Source organism: Marmota marmota, unplaced genomic scaffold (genome assembly GCF_001458135.2).
Source record: "Marmota marmota marmota unplaced genomic scaffold, marMar, whole genome shotgun sequence".
In the NCBI taxonomy this organism is placed as follows: domain Eukaryota; kingdom Metazoa; phylum Chordata; class Mammalia; order Rodentia; family Sciuridae; genus Marmota; species Marmota marmota.
The window spans coordinates 2,577,195-2,600,626 of record NW_025999896.1 but is presented as its reverse complement, the minus strand read 5'-3'; the positions used below and the strand labels follow the sequence as shown (position 1 = coordinate 2,600,626).

Sequence of the window (23,432 nt, the reverse complement as noted above, 5' to 3'; positions counted from 1 at the left end):
CGCTGAGGCAAGTTTAGAGTGGAAAATAGAAGTTTATTAAAGGACAGCAGAAAAGACTTCTCCTGGAGGAAGAAGGGGACCCAAGAGATGGAATCCGTGGAAGTGCGATTGTCTCCCCTTTTTATAGTTTTCGGTGATGGAATGTAGGTGGGAAGGCCCGTGGGGTGGGACACAGGTGGGCCAAAGAAGTAATCTGGGCAGGAAGGACTCCTAAGGCAGCATCTTCAAGTTTGCTATTTATTAACATTTCTTTGGGATGGGTTATCTTCAAATCTGTTGGGGGCTGTTTCCTGGACTTCATTAACATTTCAAGAGTTGCTCAACTTTTCCGGGAATTCATTCTCATGGCCTCCATTTTAGATTTCACTCGATATTAGGCCCGATTTACCTAACTACACTGACTATCTAACTTTAAATCTGGCTTCACTGCCTCTATGCTCTTTTCCATAATGGCTGTTGCTATTTACATTCCCAACAGTGTACAAAGGTTCTCTTTTCTCCATATCCTCAATACTTAGTGTCTTTTGCCTCTTTGATAATAGCTATTCTAACAGATGTGAGGTGACATCTCCCTGTGGTTTTTAAACATTTTTTTAGATGTTGATGGACCGTTATTTTATTTATTTATTTATATGTGGTGCTGAGAATCAAACCCAGTGCCTCACACTTGCTAAGCAAGTGCTCTACCCCTGAGCCCCAACCCTAGCACCCCCTCCCCGTGGTTTTAATTTGCATTTCTCTGGTGATTATTGGTGTTGAGCACCTCTCTGCCTGTGGGCCATTTGTATGTGTATTGATAACTGTCTAGTCAGGTCCATAGTCCAGTATTTTAAATGACCCCAGAGAACATGATGCTAAGTGAAATGAGCCAGACCAGAGAGACACACACTAAATAATCTCCCTTATTTTTGGAACCTAAAAAAGCTGAACTCATAGAAGTAGAGATTGGAAAATGGGGGAAAAGGGAAGATATCTGTCAAAAGGTACAGAGGTTCAGTTACATGAGATGAATAAGTTCTGGAGACCTAATGTACAGCCTGGGGACTACAGTTAATGACACTGCATTGCTTATTTGCTGAGAGAGTTGGTCTTCAGAGTTCTTAATCCCCAAATAAAAAACAGCAACTACATGACATGGATATGTTAACTAGCTTGATTATGGGAATCACTTCATGATGCACACATATGTCAAAACATCATGTCGTACTTCTTAAATTTATATACTTTTATTCACCTATTACACTTCAAAAACAAAAAAAAAATTAAATTCTGTTTCAATTGTGAGTGATCATAGGGTGTTCTGAGGACATTTGGGTACTTTCACAGTTAAACCTCTTTTTTATTATTAGTATTACATTTTTAGTTGTAAATGGACATAGTGCCTTTACTTTGTTTATTTTTATGCAGTGCTGAGGATTGAATCCAGTGCCTCACACATGCTAGGCAAGTGCTCTACCACTGAGCCACAACCCCAGCCTGAGATTTCTTTCTTCAGGCATCTCCCACCCTCCAAATATTTACCAAGAACCATCTCAACAATGACAAACCTTTGAAATACATTTTAACAGGAAATAGCTTGTCACTCATTTTAGACCCCCCCCAAAATTTTTTTTTTGGCTATTCTAGAATAAAAACTTTAAAGTTAGCTTAAGTAGCTAAAATAATGATTGCAGTTTTAATAACATGATACTAAATGTAAAGAGTAATTTAAGAAAAATGATTTCATAACAATAATAATTATACATGTACACACACATATACCCTTTGTTTAAAAAAAAAAAAGTAATGTTTCTCTTTGAAGTCTCCTTTCATGTATCCCAGTAGCATTTCAATTTCTCTTCATCTGGGTCTCACTATATTTCTTGTTACATTTATTACTCGTTATTTTTAAATCTCTGTTGTTGCTGCTATTTCCTTCCCCATCAAAAGAGCCACAAATATTTACTAATATAGTCTTCTGGGCTTTTAAAAAATCTTCAATTGACACATAGCAATTGTACATATTTATGGGGACTCAGCATGATATTTCAATACGTGTACACAATGTATAATGGTCAGATCAGGGAAACTGGCTTATCTATCATGTTAGATGTATATTATTTCTTTGTACTGGGAATGTTCAAAATCCTCTCTACTAGCTTTTATTATTATTATTATTCTTTAAAAAAATTTTTTTTAGTTGTCGATGGACACAATACCCTTACTTTATTTATTTTTGTTTATGTGGCGCTAGGGTCCAACCCAGTGCCTCATGCATGCAAGGCAAGTGATCTACCGCTGAGCCACATCCCCAGCCCCTCTACTAGCTATTTTGAAATATTCAGTTACCTGTTGCCGACCATAGCGACCACATTGTGCTATACAGAGAACCTGAGGAACTGCTCCTTCTATGAAGCTGCACCCCTGCACCTGTCAGCCATCCTCTCTCTCTCTCCCTTCTACCCCACACCTTCCTGGACTCTGGTACCTGCTCTTCTATTTTCTATTTCTTTGGAAGAAACTTTTTAGCCTGCATATAAGTGAGAACGGGTGTTTTTGTTTTTCCTGTGGCCGACTGTACTTTCACTTTAACAATTGTCCTCCAGCATTCTGATTTTTCAATGAGTCCTTTTTCCTATTAACTCTTCCTGGATTCATTTTTGGTGCATTGCATGATTCTCATGAGCTTAAATGGATTTTGTTGTTGTTGTTGTTCGAATGGCCAAATGTAGTTTTTTTGTTTGGCTTATTGTATGGGGGGATTGAACCCAGGGGTACTTTAATCAACTGAGCCACATCCCCAGCCCTTTTTTATTTTTTTTTATTTTTGAGACAGGGTCTCGCTAAGTTACCTACAGTCTCACTAAATTGCTGAGGCTGTATTAGAACTTGGGATCCTCCTGCCTCAGCTTCCTGTGCTGCTGGGATTACGGGGGTGGGGGGGTGGGCACTGTGCCCAGCTCAAATGTAGTTCTTGAATAAATGATTCCTTTCATTTTAATTGTGAGCATTCTTTTTCTTTTCTTTTCTTTTAGTGAAGTAAGTACTTATAAAACTAAGGTTTGGCTAGGCATGGTGGTGCCCACCTGTAATCCCAACAACTCCTGAGGCTGAGACAAGAGGATCATGAGTTCAAAGTCAGCCTCAGCAACTTAGCAAGGCCCTAACCAATTTAGGGAGACTCTGTCTCTAAAAAAAAAAATAAAAAGGACTGAGGAATGTGGCTCAGTGGTTAAGTGTCCTAGGTTCAATCCCTAGTACCAAAACAATAACAACAACAAACAAAACCAAGGTTTGTGTCTTTCTGAGCAATCTATTCCTACCCAAAATATATTATTATTTTTCTCAAGGCAGGTTCCTTATAAACAATTATATGGCCATCCATATGGAAAAAGTAAAATTAGATCCCTATCTCACACCATATACAAATAATACCTTCTGGGTGGATCAAAGACATAAATATGAAAACAAGACTTAATGTTTACATAGATGTAGGACATGACTTTTTAACCATGTACAAAAAACAGCAAACATAACAGAAAAGGTTGATATATTTATCCAGTCATGTTAAAAATTTCTAATTACAGAAGACAAGATGAAAAGAAAAACTCAGACCAGGAGAAGATATTTGTAATACATACAATAGACAAAGGATTATTGCCATCATATGTAAAGAATCCCTACAAATTAATAAGAAAAATACAAACTTCTCAACAGAAAAAAGAACAAAGAATATGAATGGGCATTTTATGGTGAAGGAAATTAAACACCGTGTAAACATATGAATGTATATTCAACTTTGCAAGTAAGCAGAGAAATACAAATTTTATCCAAAATACTATGTCATATCCACTATAATGGCTACAATTAAAGAGTCTGACAGTAACAGGCATTGGTGATGGTGTGAAACAAAGGCAACACTTATACAACTGCTTGATGGGAGAGTAAATTGGTAGAGTTGCTCTGGAAAACTGTGTTTATATTGATCATGGTTGAATATGTACATGCCCAGGACTAGCTATTCCGCTCTTAGGTATATAACCTGCCCCAAAATGACCTTAACATGTAGGTGTATATGTCTTCATAATTATATATATTTTTTGCACTTAACAGTTAGGATTCTTGGTTATAATTAAGAAGAGTCAACTCTGGCTTACTGCAGCAAAAAAAAAAAAAAAAAGAAAAAGAAAAAGAAAAAAATTTCATGGAGAAATACAAAAAGCTCACAGAATTGATAGGAAGTATAGAAAATCAAACTTGAAAATGGGCAGGACTATGAGAAAGCAGGACCAAGCAACATCAACTAAGGAACTCACATTCCATATTGCTCAAAATTCAATGTAACACTTAACTCCTGCAGTACTCTGCTCCTCTCCATTACTACATTGAGAGGGGAAGTTCTGAGTGGGAAAACCTGATTGACTTAGCTTGTTATGGACCATCTTCCTAAATTGGTTATTCTCAACAGGAATATCTGCTTCTTAGGCTCTCATCAAGAACAAAAGAACTGCTGGGTATAGTGGTTTGTGCACACCCGTAATTCCAAGCAGCTCAGGAGACAGAGGCAGGAGGATCACAAGTTTGAGACCAGACTGGGCAACTTAGTGAGACTCTATCACAATTTAAAAAACATCAAAAGGACTGGGAATGTAGCTCAGTGGTAGAGTGCTTCCATAGCATAGGCAAAGCCCTGGTTCAATCCCCAATTTAAAGCAAATAAACAAAGAAAAAGAACTAGTTCCTACCTACCTTGGGATTCCCCTTGAATAGAAATGATACTCAGAGATGGAGTAGGCAAAACTACACGTATCCACTGCAATGAATGTACTGTGCTTTCCTCTCCCAGGGTCACACACATACTGCTTCCTCCCGCACACACACTTTGAACTATAATTGGCTCATATACTGTTTGGCAAATTGTATTGATATCTTTCCTTGTTATTCCACATAGATACATCTCTTTTTTTTCTGATTTTCACCTATTATTCATATTTTCAGTCTTTGGCAATTTGAGAAGTAACCTTGTCATTGTTTTAATAGCATTTAAAATTTTCTGGGTAAATAGCAATTTATATTTCTTAGGTTTCTTTGCCCATTCTCAATTTTACAGGTGTAGTCACTACTATAGTAATATTTTAGATAGTAGGTATTTTAGGCCCTTTGGGCCATATGGCCGCTGTGGCAGCCAGTGCCGGTGTAGTATAAAAGCAGCCACAGACAACACATGAACAAATGTGCATTCCAATAAAACTTTATGTACACAACAGACAGTGGCCCACAAGCTTTAGTTTGCAGACTCCTGATCTATTTTTGTTGTTGCTACTATTTTAAGCTTATAAGAGCTCTTGGCATAACAGAAAAAATATTTATCCCAGTCAATTGGTAAAAGTGACCAAATTCTTAATAACTTTATAAAATGTTTTCATATCCAACCCAGCTTTATTTGGTTTGCATATGTGTTAGTCAGCTTTTTGTTTCTGTGACCAAAATACTCAACAAGAATAACTTAGAGGAGGAGAATTTATTTTGACTCATGTGTCCGAGGTTCAGTCCATGCTCTGGGTCAAGTCCATTGTTCTGGGCCCAAGTGAGGCAGGACATCATGGCTGAAGGGTGTGGTGTAGGAACAGTGTAGCCATCATGGCTGGCCAGGAAGCAGAGAGAGGGATGGAGCCACAGGAAGATGCACCCTTCCAAGGCACCCCCTCAGTGACCTATCTCCTCTAGCCATGTCCCACCTGCCTAGCAGTTTACCATCCAGTATACGATGGACTGATTAGGTTATAGCTCTCTTTATCCAATCATGTCACCTCTGAACATTCCTGCATTAACATAAGAGCTTTCAGGGGACATCTTATACCCAAACCAAAACAGCTTATGTAAAAAAATTCTTGTCAAAATATTATACCTAAAAGAGTCAAGTACAATTACATATTTTCACCTTCAAGTTCAATTTTTTCTTTTTTTTTCCAAGTTCAATTTTTTTTAATATTTATTTTTTTAGTTGTAGTTGGACACAATACATTTATTTTATTTGTTTATTTTTATGTGGTGCTAAGGATTGAGCCCAGGGCCTCACATGTGCTAGGCGAGCACTCTACTGCTGAGCCACAACCCCAGCCCTCAAGTTCAATTTCAAGTTTAACAAGGTACCACTACCATGAGTTCTAGTTCATGTTAAAAGTGGTCTTAGTTTGCTACAGATTTGCATCTGTGTGACATCTAAACTTAATTATCTGGCATTTAAGCCCTCTGGCATCTAACCCCAGGTTCTCTTTCCTGGGTGATCCTGCCAGTCCCTGATACTGAAGCTATTGCCAGTTCTCAAACAGGCCCCATACTCTACACTTTTTCTTCTTTGGGAAATGTATGATGACTGATTTTTTTCTTTGCATTTCATATTTCATATATTTTTCCAGTTTTCTAAACTCTTCTTCTTAATCATGACTATGGATTTATCTCTATTCTCAGCCCATAGTGTACTATGTGGCATATTATGATTCTAAATAAAAGTGTGATCGACTATATGAAAAAATATAAATGATCACAAAAACCAACAAGATGAAAACAATTCCATTAACTTGACCATTCTGAAATACTAAGATAATTAGTAGCTACCATGGAAGACTGGGGATGAAACTTACCATGTATCTGCTCCTAGAGTTCTACCAAATAGCGTGAATTCAGTTGCTTAGCTCTGTGTGGCTGTATGCGGCTCACCAGGGAGCCTTTGCAACTCATGGGAGGCCACTTGATCCCTACACCAGTGATCTCATAACCAGTTCCAAGTTCTAAAGATGGTCAACATCTCAGATGTATGAAGTGTTGCTTTCTGTCAGAGACTGTTAAAGTAAAACACTCAAGGGGTATGTCCTAGAATATGCTTAAAACTTGCCAGCGATTATTCTGCATCTACATGATAATAATTTTAAAATTTTCAGGCATCACAACACTTTTTAAAAAGTTTGCTTTTTCTAAAATTCAATTGTTTTCTCCCATCCCCCAGACAAACCACAACACAAATAAAAAACACACAGCATCTTTCCTCTTGGTGGGAGGGGAGAGTGTACTGGGGATTGCACCCAGGGGTGCTCAACCACTGAACCATCTCCAGCCCTTTTTATTATTTATTTTGAGACAAGGTCTTACTAAGTTGTATAGGGTGGCCTTGAAGTTGCCATCCTCTTGTCTCAGCCTTCTCGTGCCGCTGGGATTACACCTCTTTAATTAAGTGCACAAGAAGAAGCAGTCACAAATAAGATTTAAGACCAGTGGCCAGGCTTCTCCCCTGATCAAAAACATCTTTCCTCTCACTCCCCCTGGCGTCCCATTCACCTTCTATTTTGGTTTGAAATCTTCACCCTTGAGAATCCCCTCACCGACTCATTCATCGGGGTCCAGTGAGGACACATTTGGTCCCTTTTAGGTGCTGGAGCTTATCTGAGCAGTTGAAAAAACATCCCATTCTCTGAGGCTCGGGACGAGGAACTTACTCTCCAAAATCCTTGGGCCAGCGAAGCTGCTGGTTCCCGCGAGCTTGCTACTGTCCCGACTGCCTTTCAGGTGCCGCCCAGGGTCTCGCCATCCCGGTTGGCACTGCACGACCTCGGGATTCCTAACCCGCTTAGCCCGTGGATGCTCCAAGTCTCACCATTGAAGCCGATGACAGCATCAAGCTCCAGCTCTCCCACCTCGGCCTCGGGCGAAATTTCCTCGTTCATCACTGAGAAATCCGCTCTCAGTCTTTTTTCAGCCCCAGCTGGTACAGCGTCTCCTGGTCGTTATGGTAACGGATGTGCGCATGCGCGCCAGGTCCACGCCGGCGCAGAAAACTCAAAAAAGAGTCAGAATTCTGAGTTTTATTTGCAATCTTGCAAATATACGGAGGGCTTCCTTTTTCTTTCTATTCTCTGGAAATTTGGGAGCTGGGAGCTGGGGTGAGCACTAACTGCACGGAACGAATTCCCCCCATTTCCTTGTAAAAAAAGCCTGTGATCTTTTGGATAACTATATAATTAAGCACCTAATGGCATTTAAAAAATACTTAAATATAGAGTATTTTTGCATCTGATGAGTAGACTTATGCTATAAAATAGTATGCAATTGATACTGCATTGGGCTCCTAGTTTGAAGCAAGTTAAAACAATTCTTTAAGATTTCGTGAAAGTTTATTTGAAGGTAAAACTTACATATCATAAAATTCACCTAACGTGGGTTTTAGTAAATATATACAGTGTACCTCTATCGCCACGATCCAGTTTTGTTTTGTTTTGAAAGCAGGATAAAAACTTCAGGAACAGCAGGCTTGAAGCGCTTTCACCTTCTGGAGGGGGAAATGCTTAGATTCGGAACAACAATTTTAATTGCGTCAAGTAGTTCGTGTCTTTTAGTGGAAAAAAGATTGCTCCAACCTACTGTCCTCACAGGGAGTGCTCTTCTTCTCCCCCCCCCCCCGCTTCTAGTCTGAAGTGCTAGTGGACGAATTCACTTTGCAAGCTCCAAGTGGTCGCGCACCGGCGGAACCGCGGAGAGTGAGCCCTACGAGCCGCCGTAGTCAGCTGCTGCGAGCAGGAAGTGTCCGAGCTGCGAGCGGAGGCGTCACGATGGCACCGGATCCCTGGTGAGCCCCGGGTGAGGGCGGCAGTGCTCTGAGGGACCTGGGAGGAGACCCGGTTTCCAGCGAGCGAGGCAGTTGTTCAGCATTGAGGCTGGGAGGCCTGTCCGGGTGAAGAGTAGCAGCGAGGAGGACCCTTCCCCTTCTGAGGGGGACTTAGCTGCATCCCGCCACCCTTGGTCCTTACCTGGGTGGCCCTGGAAGGATACGGGGTAGACTTCTGGGATGCTGAGGACTTGAGCCGAATCTTAGTGTATTTCTCCAGCCCTTCTGGGCAGCATCTCGCCGCAGGGATTTCCCGCCCATCCAGGTCGTGGGGCTGACTGGCGCAGACTTCTCTGGACTCCTCCAAAAGTGAGATAGCAATAATCTTTTTTTTTTTTTTTTCTTTTTTTGGTGGAATGTCAGCCCATGCGCTGAACTCTCTAGTGGAGAAACCAAAGTTTACAATCCATGGTCACCAGCTAGCTAGTAACTAGCCAGAGGTAGATCTTGTGGGCCCTTCAAAAACTTGTAGGAATCTGCGAGGGAAATGATGCACTTGTGATAAGGCATTTTACCCTGTCCCTCGTGTCATGAGGACTTCCGTCAGCAGCTACTTCTGCAGAAAAACAACAGCTAATAAGGATAATTTTTTTTTTCAGCCACTCAGTCCTGAGGACTGAAGGATGAAAGATACAAGTTGTGATCCCAAGAAACAAATTGATAAACTTAACAGACTTGATCTTTCTCTTTGGTAATTTATAACATTGTAGCTCTTTAAAGTTCTTGTTGGAGTGTATCTTATGTTGGTGATTCTCATATGTATTATTATTAAGATTCACGCAGTGTGTGTAGCAGGAGAATGGATTCCAAAGTCAAAGTCGGAGTTACCTGGAATGTAGATTATCTAGATCAATTGCTGAATTCAACTCTACCTTTTCCACCTAATTTTAACAATTGTGTATACCTCTGGTAGAAAATTTGGAGATTATTAAATATTTGCAGAGAAGAAAATTAATGGAGTTTTAAGCTCTATTATGTGAAAATAGCTGTCATTGATATATTACATTGAATTTATTACTCTAACCTTTGTACACACACACACACACACACACAAACATATGCTTTACAAAACAAGGAAATTCCTCCATGTCACCAAATATTTAAAAAAAAATTTTTTTTTGTAGTAGTAGATAGCATGCCTTTATTTGTTTATTTTACCCAGTGCCTCACACATGCTAGGCAGTACTCTGCCATTGAGCTACAGCCCCAGCACCATCACCAAGCTTTTTTGTAAGTTGTCTAAGCTGGCCTTGACCTTGTGATCCTCCTGCCACAGCCTGCTTCTTGTCTGGGATTATAGGCATGCACCATCAGTGCAGGGTCTGAAAATATGATTTTTATGGTGCATATCAATGATATGAATGATCATTATTTATTTTAGGTTTTTGGTCTTGTTTGTTGTAGTTTGCTATTGCAAATCTATCCCCCCCCTTTTTTTTTTCATCTCTTTTCTTTGGGTTCCCTTTACAGAAGTAGAAGCATTGGGTTCAAGATACAAATATTTTTAAGGCCCTTGATCTATCTTGCTAGATTGCTTTCCATCTAGTGGAGCCAACTTTTAGAACTCAGAGATAAGGAGGCCCTTGCCTCCACCCCAGAAAACCAGATCCTACTATAACTTTACCTTTGTTCTACTGAATGTCATTGACCATTGATGACTTCCTTTCTCCTGAGTTGTGTTCTAATATTTAGAAATGGAACATAGCCCGTACTATTTTAATGCCCTATCAAAGCAAGTGATAAGCTCTGTAATATAAGTAGCAAATGATTACTGTCTCTGAACAGGTTCTTGCTGAAGCTTTTAGTCTTATTGTTAGAGCAGCTTATTTGTTGATGACACACTATTTATGGAAAAATTATTTAACCTTAATAGTTTTATATTCTGGGGTTGGACTTTTTTAATATTGATAGTATGCTGTGGATTTTTTTGTTTGTGTTTTTAAAATCGTCATGGAAGGTAAAAGATACATGAAATAGAATATTGTAATGGACCCCTTCATACTCATCATCAGATTACTATAATTATCAATATTCTGTCCTTGTTTGATCTCTAGCCTCCACATCACTTTTTCTTTTCTAGATATATTTTAAAGTAACTCTCATAAGTATATTAATTTAACTGTATATTCAGTGTTTGATAAAAATGAGGACTGGTTCATAGTCTGGAAATTTCTTTTATGCTTCCGTTTTCAGTTTCTTAGCCTATGTTGTGGTATCACCTTCCTCTTATTCACTTAGGCCTGAGAACTAATCATTTACTTTTTTACATTCACTCCTCATAACAGTCTCCATTGTTTTTCTTTTCTTTTCTTTTTTTAATGTATTTGCCTCCCCTCCACCTCCACTCCCCCGGACTATTTCTGCTGTAGTCCAGCCCTATGTAGCTCAATACCCTGCAGATTGTACATATTGGTAATGGGATATAGAATTGAATAACCCAAGAAATCTACTGGTCACCTGTCAGTACTCTCATGTTCTTACATTACTATTTATATAAATGGAATTCAGATTAATTTTCCTAAACCAGTACTTGAGGCACTAGTGTGCTTGATACCATGATGAGCTTGCCTATTATCTCTCTAGAGTCCAGTGGCTCTCAAACTTTGCTATACATTGAAATCACCTGGGGAGCTTTTCAGCACTCCCCATGTCCAGGTCAAACCCCATACTAATTTAATCAGTGCTTGTGGATGGGGTGGGATCTAGACATTATTTTTTGTTGATTTGCTTGCTTGTTTTTTGAAGATTTCCCAGTGATTCCAATGTGTAGCAAAGTTTCAGGAACCACTGCTTTTGGGGGGCTAACTTGAGAATATGAGGATTGAGGGCAAGACACCTGGGAGTTTGTCCTACCTTTGTGACCTTCAACATTTCACATATCTTTAAGGCCTCTCTTTATGTGTAAAAGTGTCCCCTATGGATCTAAAATCCCCTTGTAAGTCAAAACTTATAAGATTGGTGTTCCAGTTCTGCAGAAACTTAATTTCTTATCTCTACTGTTTTATATTGTACTCTCCTAGGGCCACTACTTGGCCAAATGTACGTGTTTTCTTCCTTTGATGTTTGCTTGCTCCATGTCCTTTTTACCATGTCACGATGGCACCGGACCCCTGGTGAGACCCGGGTGAGGGCGGCAGTGCTCTGAGGGACCTGGGAGGAGACCCGGTTTCCAGCGAGCGAGGCAGTTGTTCAGCATTGAGGCTGGGAGGCCTGTCCGGGTGAAGAGTAGCAGCGAGGAGGACCCTTCCCCTTCTGAGGGGGACTTAGCTGCATCCCGCCACCCTTGGTCCTTACCTGGAATCACTGGAGTGTTCTTCACTCCTGTCTGAACAAGAGGCCTGCATTAACCTTGAAGTCAGCCCATTGTGTCCTCCTGTGGCCCAGCCTGTCTGAGTGCTTCAGTCAACAGTAATTTCTCCCATCTTCCAGCTCCTGAAGTGCTTCATTTAAACCTTACATTTGGCAGGATTTTGTTATGGAGTTTGACATGTTTGGTCTGGGACCACAGAACCAGATCTAAGCTCCTCTTGTCATAGATGGTAATATGGAAGAAACCAGGTAAAATGTGGCAAAGCTGAGACCAGGACCGAATTTTCCCTATTAATTATATGTTATCTTATATTACTTGCTCTTTTTTCATACACATATACATCTTAATACATATAAGTTACATATATGAATATATATATGAATGATGATACTTTAGGATTAGTGACTGAGGATCCTGCCTCCTAGGATCCTTATGAAATTGATAACATAAAGTTCTCAGCATATGACCTGGCTCTGATCAGGTACTTAGCTGTTAGCTATTACTATAATTACCATGGTAAGACTCTTAAGGGAAGCAATTGGAGCATCTTTCTTCATTCAAAAAAATTACTTATCAGGTTCCTGCCATGTAAGGTGATATGTGGGAGTTGGGGGATTTTTAAGAAATAAACTGATTCTTAAGCAAAAATTGTGACGTGAGGGTCAATAGGAGTCTTCAATATTTTGTAATGGCCAGTACTGGAAAATAACATTTGTCATATAAGTACACCACAATCCGCTTTTAGAAACAGAAAGTGAAGTAGGGAAAATGAAATGTATATGTATGCTTATTTTTTGCAAAACAGAAAGTAGAAGTACTATAATAGAGGGAGAAAACCAGGGGCTATTGGGAGTTCACTGTGAATCCCAACACTGTCAAATAGCAGGTAGGTCAGTAAATGTTTTGAGAGAATTCTGGCAGGCTGAGATGTCAAGTGGACACGTGTCCCATGTTACCAGAGTGTTGTTGCAGGGTATATAGTACCTGCTGTTCCTGGACAGTGGAGCTCGTCCTCAAGCAGATCACCATGGCTGGCTTCTCACCTTGCCTAGGGTCACCTGGTCTAAAGTGGCACCTGACCATCTGTGTGTCCCTTCATTCTGCTTTCTTTTTCTTCTTAGCACATGTCAACATCTGACATACTATGTGCATATGTATGTATGTATGTATTTTTACCATTCTCCCTCTCTGGACTGTACATGCCTTGAAAGCAGGGATTTTGTTCTCAGCTCTACTGTTCATTCATAGTGCGTGGAACAGTGCTTAGTACAGCACAGGATATACTAGAAATGTTTATTGTGTTTTACAAATGAATGTCTTCAAATGCTCAATCATCTGAAGAATGAGCTGATTTAAGAGCTGAGCCTCTGGAACCAGAGAATCTTGGTTTGCAGCTCTCATTCCCACGTGAGCAAGTCCTTCTACCTCTTTGTGCCTTTTTCTTGTGTGTAGATGGATGTGGTAATTGTATGCAATGCGGGTACCCAATGTGATTGTGTGAATTGAGTGAGTTTTTACAAATGAAGCATTCAGAATGATGCCTGGTGCATTGTAAGTACCATTGAATACACGTTACTCTTACAGGTCCTGTTTATTATCTTCCCTTCCTGTTTGAACTTGTGAGTAGAATTAAAAACTCAACTTGGACATTGTAGAAGCTTCTTTTAAAGAACCTTAAGCATTTTTCTTTTTGTATGACTTCAATACAGGTTCTCCACATACGATTCTACCTGCCAAATTGCCCAAGAAATTGCTGAGAAAATTCAACAACGAAATCAGTATGAAAGAAGAGGTGAAAAGACATCCAAGGTAACACCAGGAGGGAATTAGTATTAAAGTGATTTGTTTGAGCTTTGATGCCTGAAAACCTTCCTGAGGCTGGTGTGTGTGTGTGTGTGTGTGTGTGTGTGTGTGTGTGTGTGTGTAAATCTTTGAAATTTGTTTTACTATGTTGCAGACTTTTTTCTTCACCTGCTAAATTATGAATCTTCTCCAAAATATGAAATATTTCTTATTTCTCTCACTGAACTTTTACACACCTGCAGTGTTCCTGGGCCTTCTGTTCTTTGTACTATTGATGCAGTGGTAACTGCCAGCATCATACTCAGGGTTTTTTTTTTTAATAATGACTTCATATCCTTTATTACACATAGTCATGACTTTTCTTATTCTCCTTCATTTCTCCTTCTCTCAAAGTAATTTTGTGACACATCATTTAAAAAATTTTTGTGCTTTTTCTCAATTACTTTCCAATAAAATAATTCCATGGGATTTTGAATAGATATGTAACATGTTTATAGATTAAACTGAGGAAGATTTACATTTTTACAATAATGTTTCCTTTATTTATATGACAGGCACTGAGTTGTATATTTTTTAGATTTTGTTGGTATTGTTAATGGAATTTTTTAAAAAATTTTTATTTTTTGGTACTGGGGATTGAACTTAGGGACACTCAACCACTGAGTCATATCTCCAGCCCTTTTTTGTATTTTATTTAGAGACGAGGTCTCCCTGAGTTGCTTAGTGCCTCGATAAGTTGTTGAGGCTGGCTTTGAACTCATGATCCTCCTACTCAGCCTCCCAAGATGCTGGGATAGGCATGTGCCACTGTACCCAGTTTAGAGACATATGGCTATATACTCTTTCATCTCTTGAATGCTTTTAATCTTTAATTCTGTAGAGTCTTCAGAGATGTGGTTGTGTTTGTTGTGTGGGTGTGTGCATATGTTTTGAGACAAGGTCTTGCTATGTTGTGCAGGCTTGTCTCAAACTCCTGGGTCAAGTGATCCTTTGGCCTCAGCCTCCCTCAGGTGCAAGCCATTGTGCTCAGTTTGTTGTGCTTTTTTTTGTGTTGCTCTTTACTCTTTATTTTTAATATTTAATTTTTAGTTGTAGTTGGACACAATACCTTTATTTCAGTTATTTATTTTTATGTGGTGCTGAGGATCGAACCCAGGGTCTCACACATGCAAGACGAGCTCTCTACCTCTGAGCCACAACCCCAGCCCTCTTTACTATTTAAATGAGAACCCTTCATTCCTTGGCATTCCCTGATAAGTATTGTGGGTGGTTCTTCCTTGGCTTCCAGAGGTTTTAGAATAAGGTTACACCTTTCCTTGGCTGCTGATACCTTGGAGGATTGCTTGATGTGTATCCCTTAGCCAGCCTCCTACTATGTCCTTGCTATTCTAATAAAGGGGCACTGGCTTTCCCCTAATTTGGGTAATTCCTACTTTAACAAGGTAGTGAATGAAACCTGTGGTATTCTGCCTTTTAAACTCATCTCTGATTTCATCCATGGTTGAATTTGTTTTCATTTAAATGAGCAGCTTTGTTTTTCACCTTTCCAAACTCCAGAGAGCTCTCTTCCCACCTCTGCTTCATCTTTCAATTTAATGCTTTAGAGTCAAAACAAAATTTCCTCTGAGTTTTTAGAGTGATTGGAGAAAATTCACATAGTCCTGGAAAAAGAGTCATGTGTGGTTATCATTCCTTTAGTATGAAAAGAACACATTGCTGTAAACTGTTCAAATGGTTTGAAAATATACCAGTGTGTTCACAGACTGGTCAGTATGGTAGTGGACTTGATGCCATGTCATTTGAAGCATGGTTGAGGGAACTGTTGGATGTTTGCTGTTGAATGAAAACATTTGGGAACACAGTTTCCTGCATGGCTCCAGGGTAGATCAATAGGATTAATGGGTAGAAGCTCAGGGGACAGAATTCAGCTGAGCGTGAGGGCAAACTGATGGTTTCTAGTCAATGTCCACGTTTAGGTATGACCCCGTAGTCACTGGGGCAGGCTGTAGGGCTGATAAGAACCTCAGGTGAGGTAGCTAGACAAGGTGAACTTTGAGACTCCTCAGAATCCTGAGTTTGTCACTGGGAGGCTAAAGATCTCCTCTAGCCCTTCCTTGATTGATACATAATCTGTAAAAAAAATCCAAGTTTACATGATTTAAATTAGTAGATTCTACACCTCTGGACTAGAATACTTAGGATGTGTTCTTTTCTTTTCAGCTTACGGTGACAATCAGAACTTTGTTGCAGAATCTGAAGGAAAAGATCGCCCTTTTGAAGGACTTATTGCTCAGAGCTGTGTCAACACATCAGATGTATCCATGTAAACATTTCCACCTCTTTTCTAGAGTGGGAGGAAAAGCAGTCTTATTTTAAGAAAGGAAGAAATCTGGGTCTGGGCTACCCAGATTTTTCCACAGCTTGAGGAGGACCTGATTTTCACACTGTTGCCTAAAATCTTGATTTTTGCTTTAAGTATCTTTTACATGTTTTACAGTAAATATGCTGGCAAGGCAAGACCTGCCAAAGTAAAAGAATTAACTTGTTTGGGTGTGACCTTTATAGGGCAGGAAGCTAATGCTTTCCATCAGTGTTATATTTACAGAGCCCTGCATTACTCTCTGTCCACTGCTTTGAGGATGGCCAGCCCCTGCTCCAACAGCAAAATGTCCATGACAGTCCTAAGCTGTGATTCTGTTTCTAGGATTTCCAGATTTTGTAATGATTCATTTCTTTCTGGAGAGGCCAGTACCAGTAGAGAACATACATCTTTTTTATTTTTAACTGTTCATATGGATTATTGAGATGTGACTTGTTTGCAATATTATTTTTCCAGGGGCACAGATACTGCCCCCAGTTTGGGAGTTTTGGGGGCAGAGAGTAATGGGAACTTGCTTTAAAGCAAGTTGGGCCATCATCTTAATCTCCCAACTGTCAAGTGTGAAAACCTTTTTTAGAAATTCAGAATCTGATCTGTGTAGAAAAAATATAGGGACCTGTTACCTAAATGAACCCTTTAAACCCAAGTTTATATTGGTATGGAAACTAACATCAAATGGTCTTCTTTCATTTCTCTAAATTGGGAGTAATTTATACCAGCAACCCAACGTTTAGTATTGACTTTGAATGTGTCAAATTCAATATGGGGAAATGTAGAAATATAGCTTTTTAGGTAAAGCAATTGAAGGTGTTTTAAAAAAATATTCTCTCAAGTGTAACTCATTTTATATTACCAGGATGGTTGATTTAGATTAGTTGCATGGTTTTCCAGGTATGCAATTATTAATCCACTAAGGTTTCAAATAAAAGTTTGATTTCAGTCAACAGTTGGGACTTTCTTTTTCACATAATTGAAATATTCTGATACTGAGTTTGTAATTTACCCTCCATCTGGTATCATTTGTTACTGCCCAGTTAGTCTATTATACCAGGAGCTTTTACTTTACCCAAATCAACAAGTCTAAATATGTAGACCTCAATTAGTTTCAGACAGGCAGAGAGATTTCCTTTACTAAATACCGGGAAGTCTGCACATGGGGTCAAGTTGTGCAAACTCATTTTAGTGTTATCAAAAGCACATACATGAGAAAGGTAACTAAATATTGTTTCATGGTATAATATTAGTACTTAGTATTTGTATTTAGTATATAGTATAATATTTAGTACTTAGTACTTAGTATTTGTTAGCCAACATTAAGATAAGTGGTTAGTGTTCTTATTTATATGCTAAATCTACAGGGCAAGAGAAGTATATAAATTAAGAAATCTTACTTTTTCCTATTAATAATATCTGCTAGCTATTAATTAGAGAGTAGTAAGCATGCCACAGTAACAGTTGACTTTGTTCTCCTAAATACTTATAGTCTGACCATCTGCTGAAATCTCTTGGATTTTTACTTTTGTGGTAATCTCAGAATTACCTCCTAATTATTGAATTAAGAACTGAGCTTTAAAAGCACTGAACAGAGCTGTTTAAACATTACAAAAATATTTAGGGACTTTAACGTGAATAAGCCAGAGTTTCCTGGGAGAAATAAATAGCTCATCTGAAATATAATAGCTTTCTTTTTTTTTTTTTTAAGATTTTTTTTTTTTTTTTTTTTTTAAAGAGGGGGAGAGAGAGAGAGAGAGAGAGAATTTCAATATTTATTTTTCAGTTTTCGGCGGACACAACATCTTTGTTTTTATGTGGTGCTAAGGATCGAACCCGGGCCGCAGGCATGCCAGGCGAGCTCGCTACCGCTTGAGCCACATCCCCAGCCCCATAATAGCTTTCTTAAGAATTCTATTTTTTAAAAAATAATTCTCTATTGTAACTAGCCAGCCTCGTAGGGATGGCATGCAGATAACCCACCGCATGGGGGCGCTCCTAAACCTCTGTCTTTTCAGGGAGCCCATTTCTCTTTTGGTATAAGGGAAAGGAGGTAGCTTCTGTATTATGACAGCAACTTTTTAATTCTCCTTCTGCTCCCCAGTCTTTCCATTTGCTTACCTGCTTCTTAAATATTTTAAATATTATGGCAGTTATCCTCCAGATTTAAGATATATCAGATAGCAATTTGTCATTCCTAATAGCCTTATATTATTGGTTTGTTTGGGTGAGTCCTTCTCTTCTTTACAAAAAGGGTAATGAGTTGGGTCAAACTTTGCCCCTTCAATCACTGATACAGTTGGAAAGGAAAAGTAGCATTCTCACAGAGGAGTTTTTACACTGTGGGGAAGTATCTTTGAGAACTTTTAATAATTCCCTCCACAGCTGGGAAATAGAAGAGCCAGATTTAAACACAAGGCTGTCTGGTCCCAAAATAAGTCATTTAAAGCTGAATTCTACTTTAGTAGAAATAATACAGTTAACTGTCACCTGGCATGTATTCAACTAGAATTCTCTATTAATTGGCATGTTGCTGTAGTGCCAAGACAAATCATTTTTATAATGCAAACTCTCAAGAATCTTGTTAATCATCAGAAAGATTAAGCAGTGTTCACTGTGGTTTATTAGGTATATACTTTATGGTGTTGTAATTCCTGGAAAAATTTTTGGCTATAAATCACCAATAGAGTGACTTTTTAATCCCTTTTTGGGGGCCCAATTAAGGTTGGGTGACTTTGTAAATGTGAACATTTGAATACCACATTTCTTTTTTTTTTTTTTTATTGTGTTGGGTAGTTAAGAGTTTATGGTACTTTGCTTAATAAATTAATGACTTTCTGCATTATGGAGTTTTATAGAGAATACTAGGAATTGCTAGAAAGATAAGTCCTATGAAAATGCTTTCAAAACAGTTCATGGAGTTTAGGCATGACATGTTATGCTCTTTCCCAAAGAAGTATTTTTCTCCTAGGAAGAATGAATGTGAAATTAAAATAAAAGTTCTATGCTTTTGAATCTGTTAGTTTACCACTAATAAGCCCAAATCCTGCAGCCAGAGAGTTTAAAATTGCTGGAAAATATTGCCTTCTAGTCACAGTGCTGCTTTGAGATGGGGATTATAATGGCCTCACCGTTGAGAGAAGGTGCATGCTGCGGGAGGCTACATGTGGAATTTTAGGTATACCTAAAATATCCTTAGAACTTGCTTGACATGAAGCTTGTCCTTTTGTTAGTTTTTCAAAGACACCACCTTTTTGCCTCTTTAAAAAGAATAAAAATAATCTCTTTACAAAGTGTTTCAATATCAGAAAGTATTTTGGTGCCTTAGGAGAAGGCCTGGGGAAATAATTTTTTAAAAAACCTATAAATAACTTTTCTCTATATTTTAGGGAAAAGGATAGGTAGATAGAAAGTGGCCATCACTATGTAATGAATGTGAATGATTGTAGGCATGGAGAGGCTAGCTGCCTCAATTCTAGAAGTATCCCTGGTGGCTATAGGGAGGCAAGGTTCTTAAATACTGTCTGGGACAAGTTTTCACAGCTACCTGGGAGCTTGAGACAAATAAGGAGGAGATAGTGTGTATATATGTAGAAATTTTCTGGCCTATAGTTAGTTACTTGGTTTTTTCTAGTTTTTATTTGATTTTTTTTTTGGGGGGGGGGCAAAAATCCTGTACATATATGGCAAAATGTATAATTGGTAATTCTAAATTAGTACTTCCCCTATCTCTGATTTGTCTGGAAATATTACTGGCCCACGAATCTGAAATAGGTGTAGTGGGAACAACACTGGCTTTGGAATTAGAACTCAGACTAACGACCACTTACCTGAGACCACACAGCAGTTCAGTCTTTCTGAGTCTTAGTTGCATTATCAATAAAGTAGAGTAATCTTACTTTACAAAGTTGCTATGAAAGTTGGAGAAAGTATCTTCTGTATGAGATAGGGAAGGTAAAAATTTATGTCGTTTGTAGGATTGTTGTGAGGGTTTGAGTATAGGCCTAGAGGTGCTTTACATATAGTAAGTCCTTCTTGAGGATTACCTCTATTTATTATTATATAATTATTGTAAAGATTATTGCTGCCATTGAGAATTTGCATCTAGACCTTCCTTTGTTGAATTTATAATTAGGTAAGTTGGTTTTATTACAGCACACAAATGATGATGGTATTAAATTAGTTCTTGCAAAATGTGATCAGTTCTTTGAGGAAGGTAAGGACTTGGCTTGGTACATAATAGGTATTTAGTGAAGTTGGTTGAATTTAAAAAAGAAAGTGAGCCATTAAAGTCTTCTGGTCTCACAAACCTTAAACTGTCTCCTTGCAACCTCTTCCATTATGGTATGGAGAAGTAATTATGTTCACCCTTCTTCCTTCTCTAGGGCAATTCATCTACAAAGTAAGACTTATCTAAATTCATTCATCTCTCTCTCTCTCTCAGGTGAACACAATACCTTTACTTTTATTTATTTGTATGTGGCTCTGAGGATTGAACCTAGTGCCTCGCACGTGCTAGGTGAGCACTCTACCACTGAGCTACAGCCCCAGCTCCAAGACTTACCTAAATTCTTAATTCTTAAATTCTTAATTGTTTCTCTAAGGCTTTTTTTTTTAAGTTGCAGTCTTTTTTTTAAAAAATTTTTTATACCTTTTTATTTTATTTATTTATTTTTTATGTAGTGGTACTGAGGATCGAACCCAGGGCCTTGCACGTGCTAGGCGAGCACTCTACCGCTGAGCCACAACCCTGGCCCCTTCCACTAAGTTTTAAGAAAACTCAGGAGCTGAAGGGGGTTGGTGTGTGGCAGGGATCCAGAGACCTGTCCACTCCACTGCATCTGTGGGTCAGACCAGGCTGTAGCCCAGAAGCTGGGCTTAAGCACACTGGAATTAGCTATTGGTAATGTGAAATCAGGATCTAATTTCCTTTACAGCTTACATTTCCATGAATTGCCTAGAATTATATTGAAAATCAACTGTGAGCCAGTGACAAAGTACCATGTAGTTATTTTTCTTTGACTATTCTTTGAATTTCTTCCTTGTTTATTCACCAAGTTGGTGGGAGAGGAGGTCTTCAGCACGAGCCACTGACTATATGTCTTATTTTCTACTTATCCTTATTTCCTTAGGCACACCCTTGTCCCCATTCCCCTACTCTACCCAACTGTCATAGGTATGTCCACATATATGCAGTGTAGATTATTACCCGATTCTTTGATTTCTTATTAACATTCTATTTAGTATCTAGTGTAGATGGTCTGTTAATTTAGTCTTCCACCTCCCATCACCCCAACTCCTATGGCCTATTCTCTCAATATATTAAAACAAAACATAAAAGAAGCAGAGTGTTCCTAATGGGATAGTTTTCCCAGATTTACAGAGAGTCTCTGGGAATATTCTAGTTAGTATTACAGGTTGAGTGTCCCTTATCCGTCCCATGCATTTAGAATTTTTTTCAGATTGTGGAGTATTTACATATGCATAATGAAATATCTGGCATGTGACGTAAGTCTAAGCACAAAATTTATTTGTTTCATATACACCTTATGTATATAGGCTGATTGTAATTTTATACAAACAATATTTTAAAAAATTTTGTATATGAAACAGAATTTCCCAGGATCAAATTTTCCACCTGTGGCATTCATATAGGTATTCAAAAAGTTATAGATTTTGGAGCATCTCAGATTTTGAATTTTTGGATTAGGGGTGCTCAACTTGTACCAGTACTGTTTTTTCAGGCTTCTAAGAGGTGGTAAAGAGAAGTGGCAGTGCTGGCAGCCCCAGGATGCTGTAACCTCTGGAATTTTGGTGCTCAGCATGATGTGGTGCAGAAGGCCCTGACCAAGGGCAGAAAGAGCTGGACTCTAACCCAGCTTTGCCATTAACCATCAGAGCAGCTTAGCTATGCTGGGCCTTAATTTCCTGTCAGAAAAATGAATTAAATTAGGGGATCTCAAAAGCCTCTTCCTTTATCAAATATCTGTGATTCTCTTCTTCACTCTCTAACCTACAAAAGTAATTAACAAATTTAATACCTTTGAAAGTGATCTTCTTTAATGTTGATTCATTCTAAACTTTAGTTTGTTTATACATGCAGTCCTGGGGATTGATCCCAGGGGTGCTCTAGCACAGAACTACATCCCCAGCCCTTTTCATTTTTATTTTGAGGCAGGGACTTTCTAAGTTGCCCAGGCTGGCCTTGAACTTGTGATCCTCCTGCTTCAGCATCCTGGGTAGCTGGGATTATAGGTATGCACCACAGCATCTGGCTTAATATTAGTTTAATTCTGTAACTACTATTAAATATTAAAGATTACCTTGAATTGCTTTTATTACACAAAGTACTTTCTATCTGTAGCTATACATTTTAGAAGTGACTCCTTTCTCTTCCGCTTCCATATCTTGCCACATCTCATTCTTCATAGTTAACAATGTTGATGGTTAGTACTTCTTATCCCAGACTTTTCTAGGCATGAAATATGTACGTGTAAATATAAAATTCTTTTGATGATGAAAGGATCATATTGTATAGTTGGTTCTGAAACTTTTGTTTTTATTAATAAGCCCATAGCAGAGTCACACAATACAAAACAATGTTCAGTCTCCTTTATCTCTGAATTGTCAGTTTTACTTCCTTAGAGTTATTTGTATTTTCAGAAATTTTTGGTGTATGTACAAACATCTATATTTATCTGATCTTTTTTTATTAACAAAGTGGGAGCATACAATTCTCCATATAGCTCCTTGTTGCTATTACTGCTATTTGCCTCCCCTTCTTGGTTTAATACTGAATTTTGGAGCTTATTCCATATCACATAATGTGTATGAATGCTTGTAAGTGCTCAGAAATGTTAATTGCCATTACTATCAGTACATAAGCAGTTTTCCTATTCCTTTTTTTTTTTTTTAGTCTGCAAAATCTTCTTTGCATAGATGCACTAGTTCTTTTTGGTGAAATTTTAGGATACTTCTAGTTTTGAGCCATTATAAATGATAGTGTAGTGAACATCTTTTCTCCAAAGTCCTGGTATGGAGTTTGAATGTATCTGCAAGAAAAATTCCTGTTAAAAGAATGTATCCTTTTTTTTTTTTTTTTTGCTGGGTGCTGTGGCGCATGCCTGTAATCTCAGCAACTCAGAAGACTGAGGCAGGAGGATCACAAGTTCAAAGCCAACCTTAGCAACTTAGCAAGACCCTGTCTCAACATAAAAATTCAAAAGGGCTGGGGATGTAGTTCAGTGGTAGAGCACCCCTAGGTTCAATCTCCAAAACTGCAAAAAAAAAAAAAAAAAAAAAAAAAAAAA

At 38.5% G+C, this 23,432-nt stretch overlaps 2 protein-coding genes across 3 annotated transcripts in view; one reads left to right on the top strand and one right to left on the bottom strand.

The window, feature by feature from the left end:
- Positions 1-7,833, bottom strand: part of Cfap52 (cilia and flagella associated protein 52) — a 50,513-nt gene extending 42,680 nt beyond the window's left edge. Inside the window, exon 1 of the mRNA XM_015504480.2 lies at positions 7,631-7,833. Coding sequence (XP_015359966.1) covers positions 7,631-7,700 — 70 coding nt within the window. The 5' untranslated portion in view covers positions 7,701-7,833. The remainder of the gene's footprint in view (positions 1-7,630) is intronic.
- Positions 7,834-8,447: 614 nt separating this feature from the next.
- Stx8 (syntaxin 8) overlaps positions 8,448-23,432 on the top strand; it is a 259,235-nt gene continuing 244,250 nt past the window's right edge. The window contains exons 1-3 of one of the 2 annotated variants that reach the window (XM_015504479.2): positions 8,448-8,599; positions 13,658-13,757; positions 15,972-16,066. In XM_015504479.2, the coding sequence (XP_015359965.2) occupies positions 8,583-8,599; positions 13,658-13,757; positions 15,972-16,066 (212 nt within the window). In that variant the 5' untranslated portion in view covers positions 8,448-8,582. Of the gene's footprint in view, positions 8,600-11,719; positions 11,752-13,657; positions 13,758-15,971; positions 16,067-23,432 lie in introns of those variants that run through there. The other variant, XM_048798066.1, reaches the window with a different exon arrangement.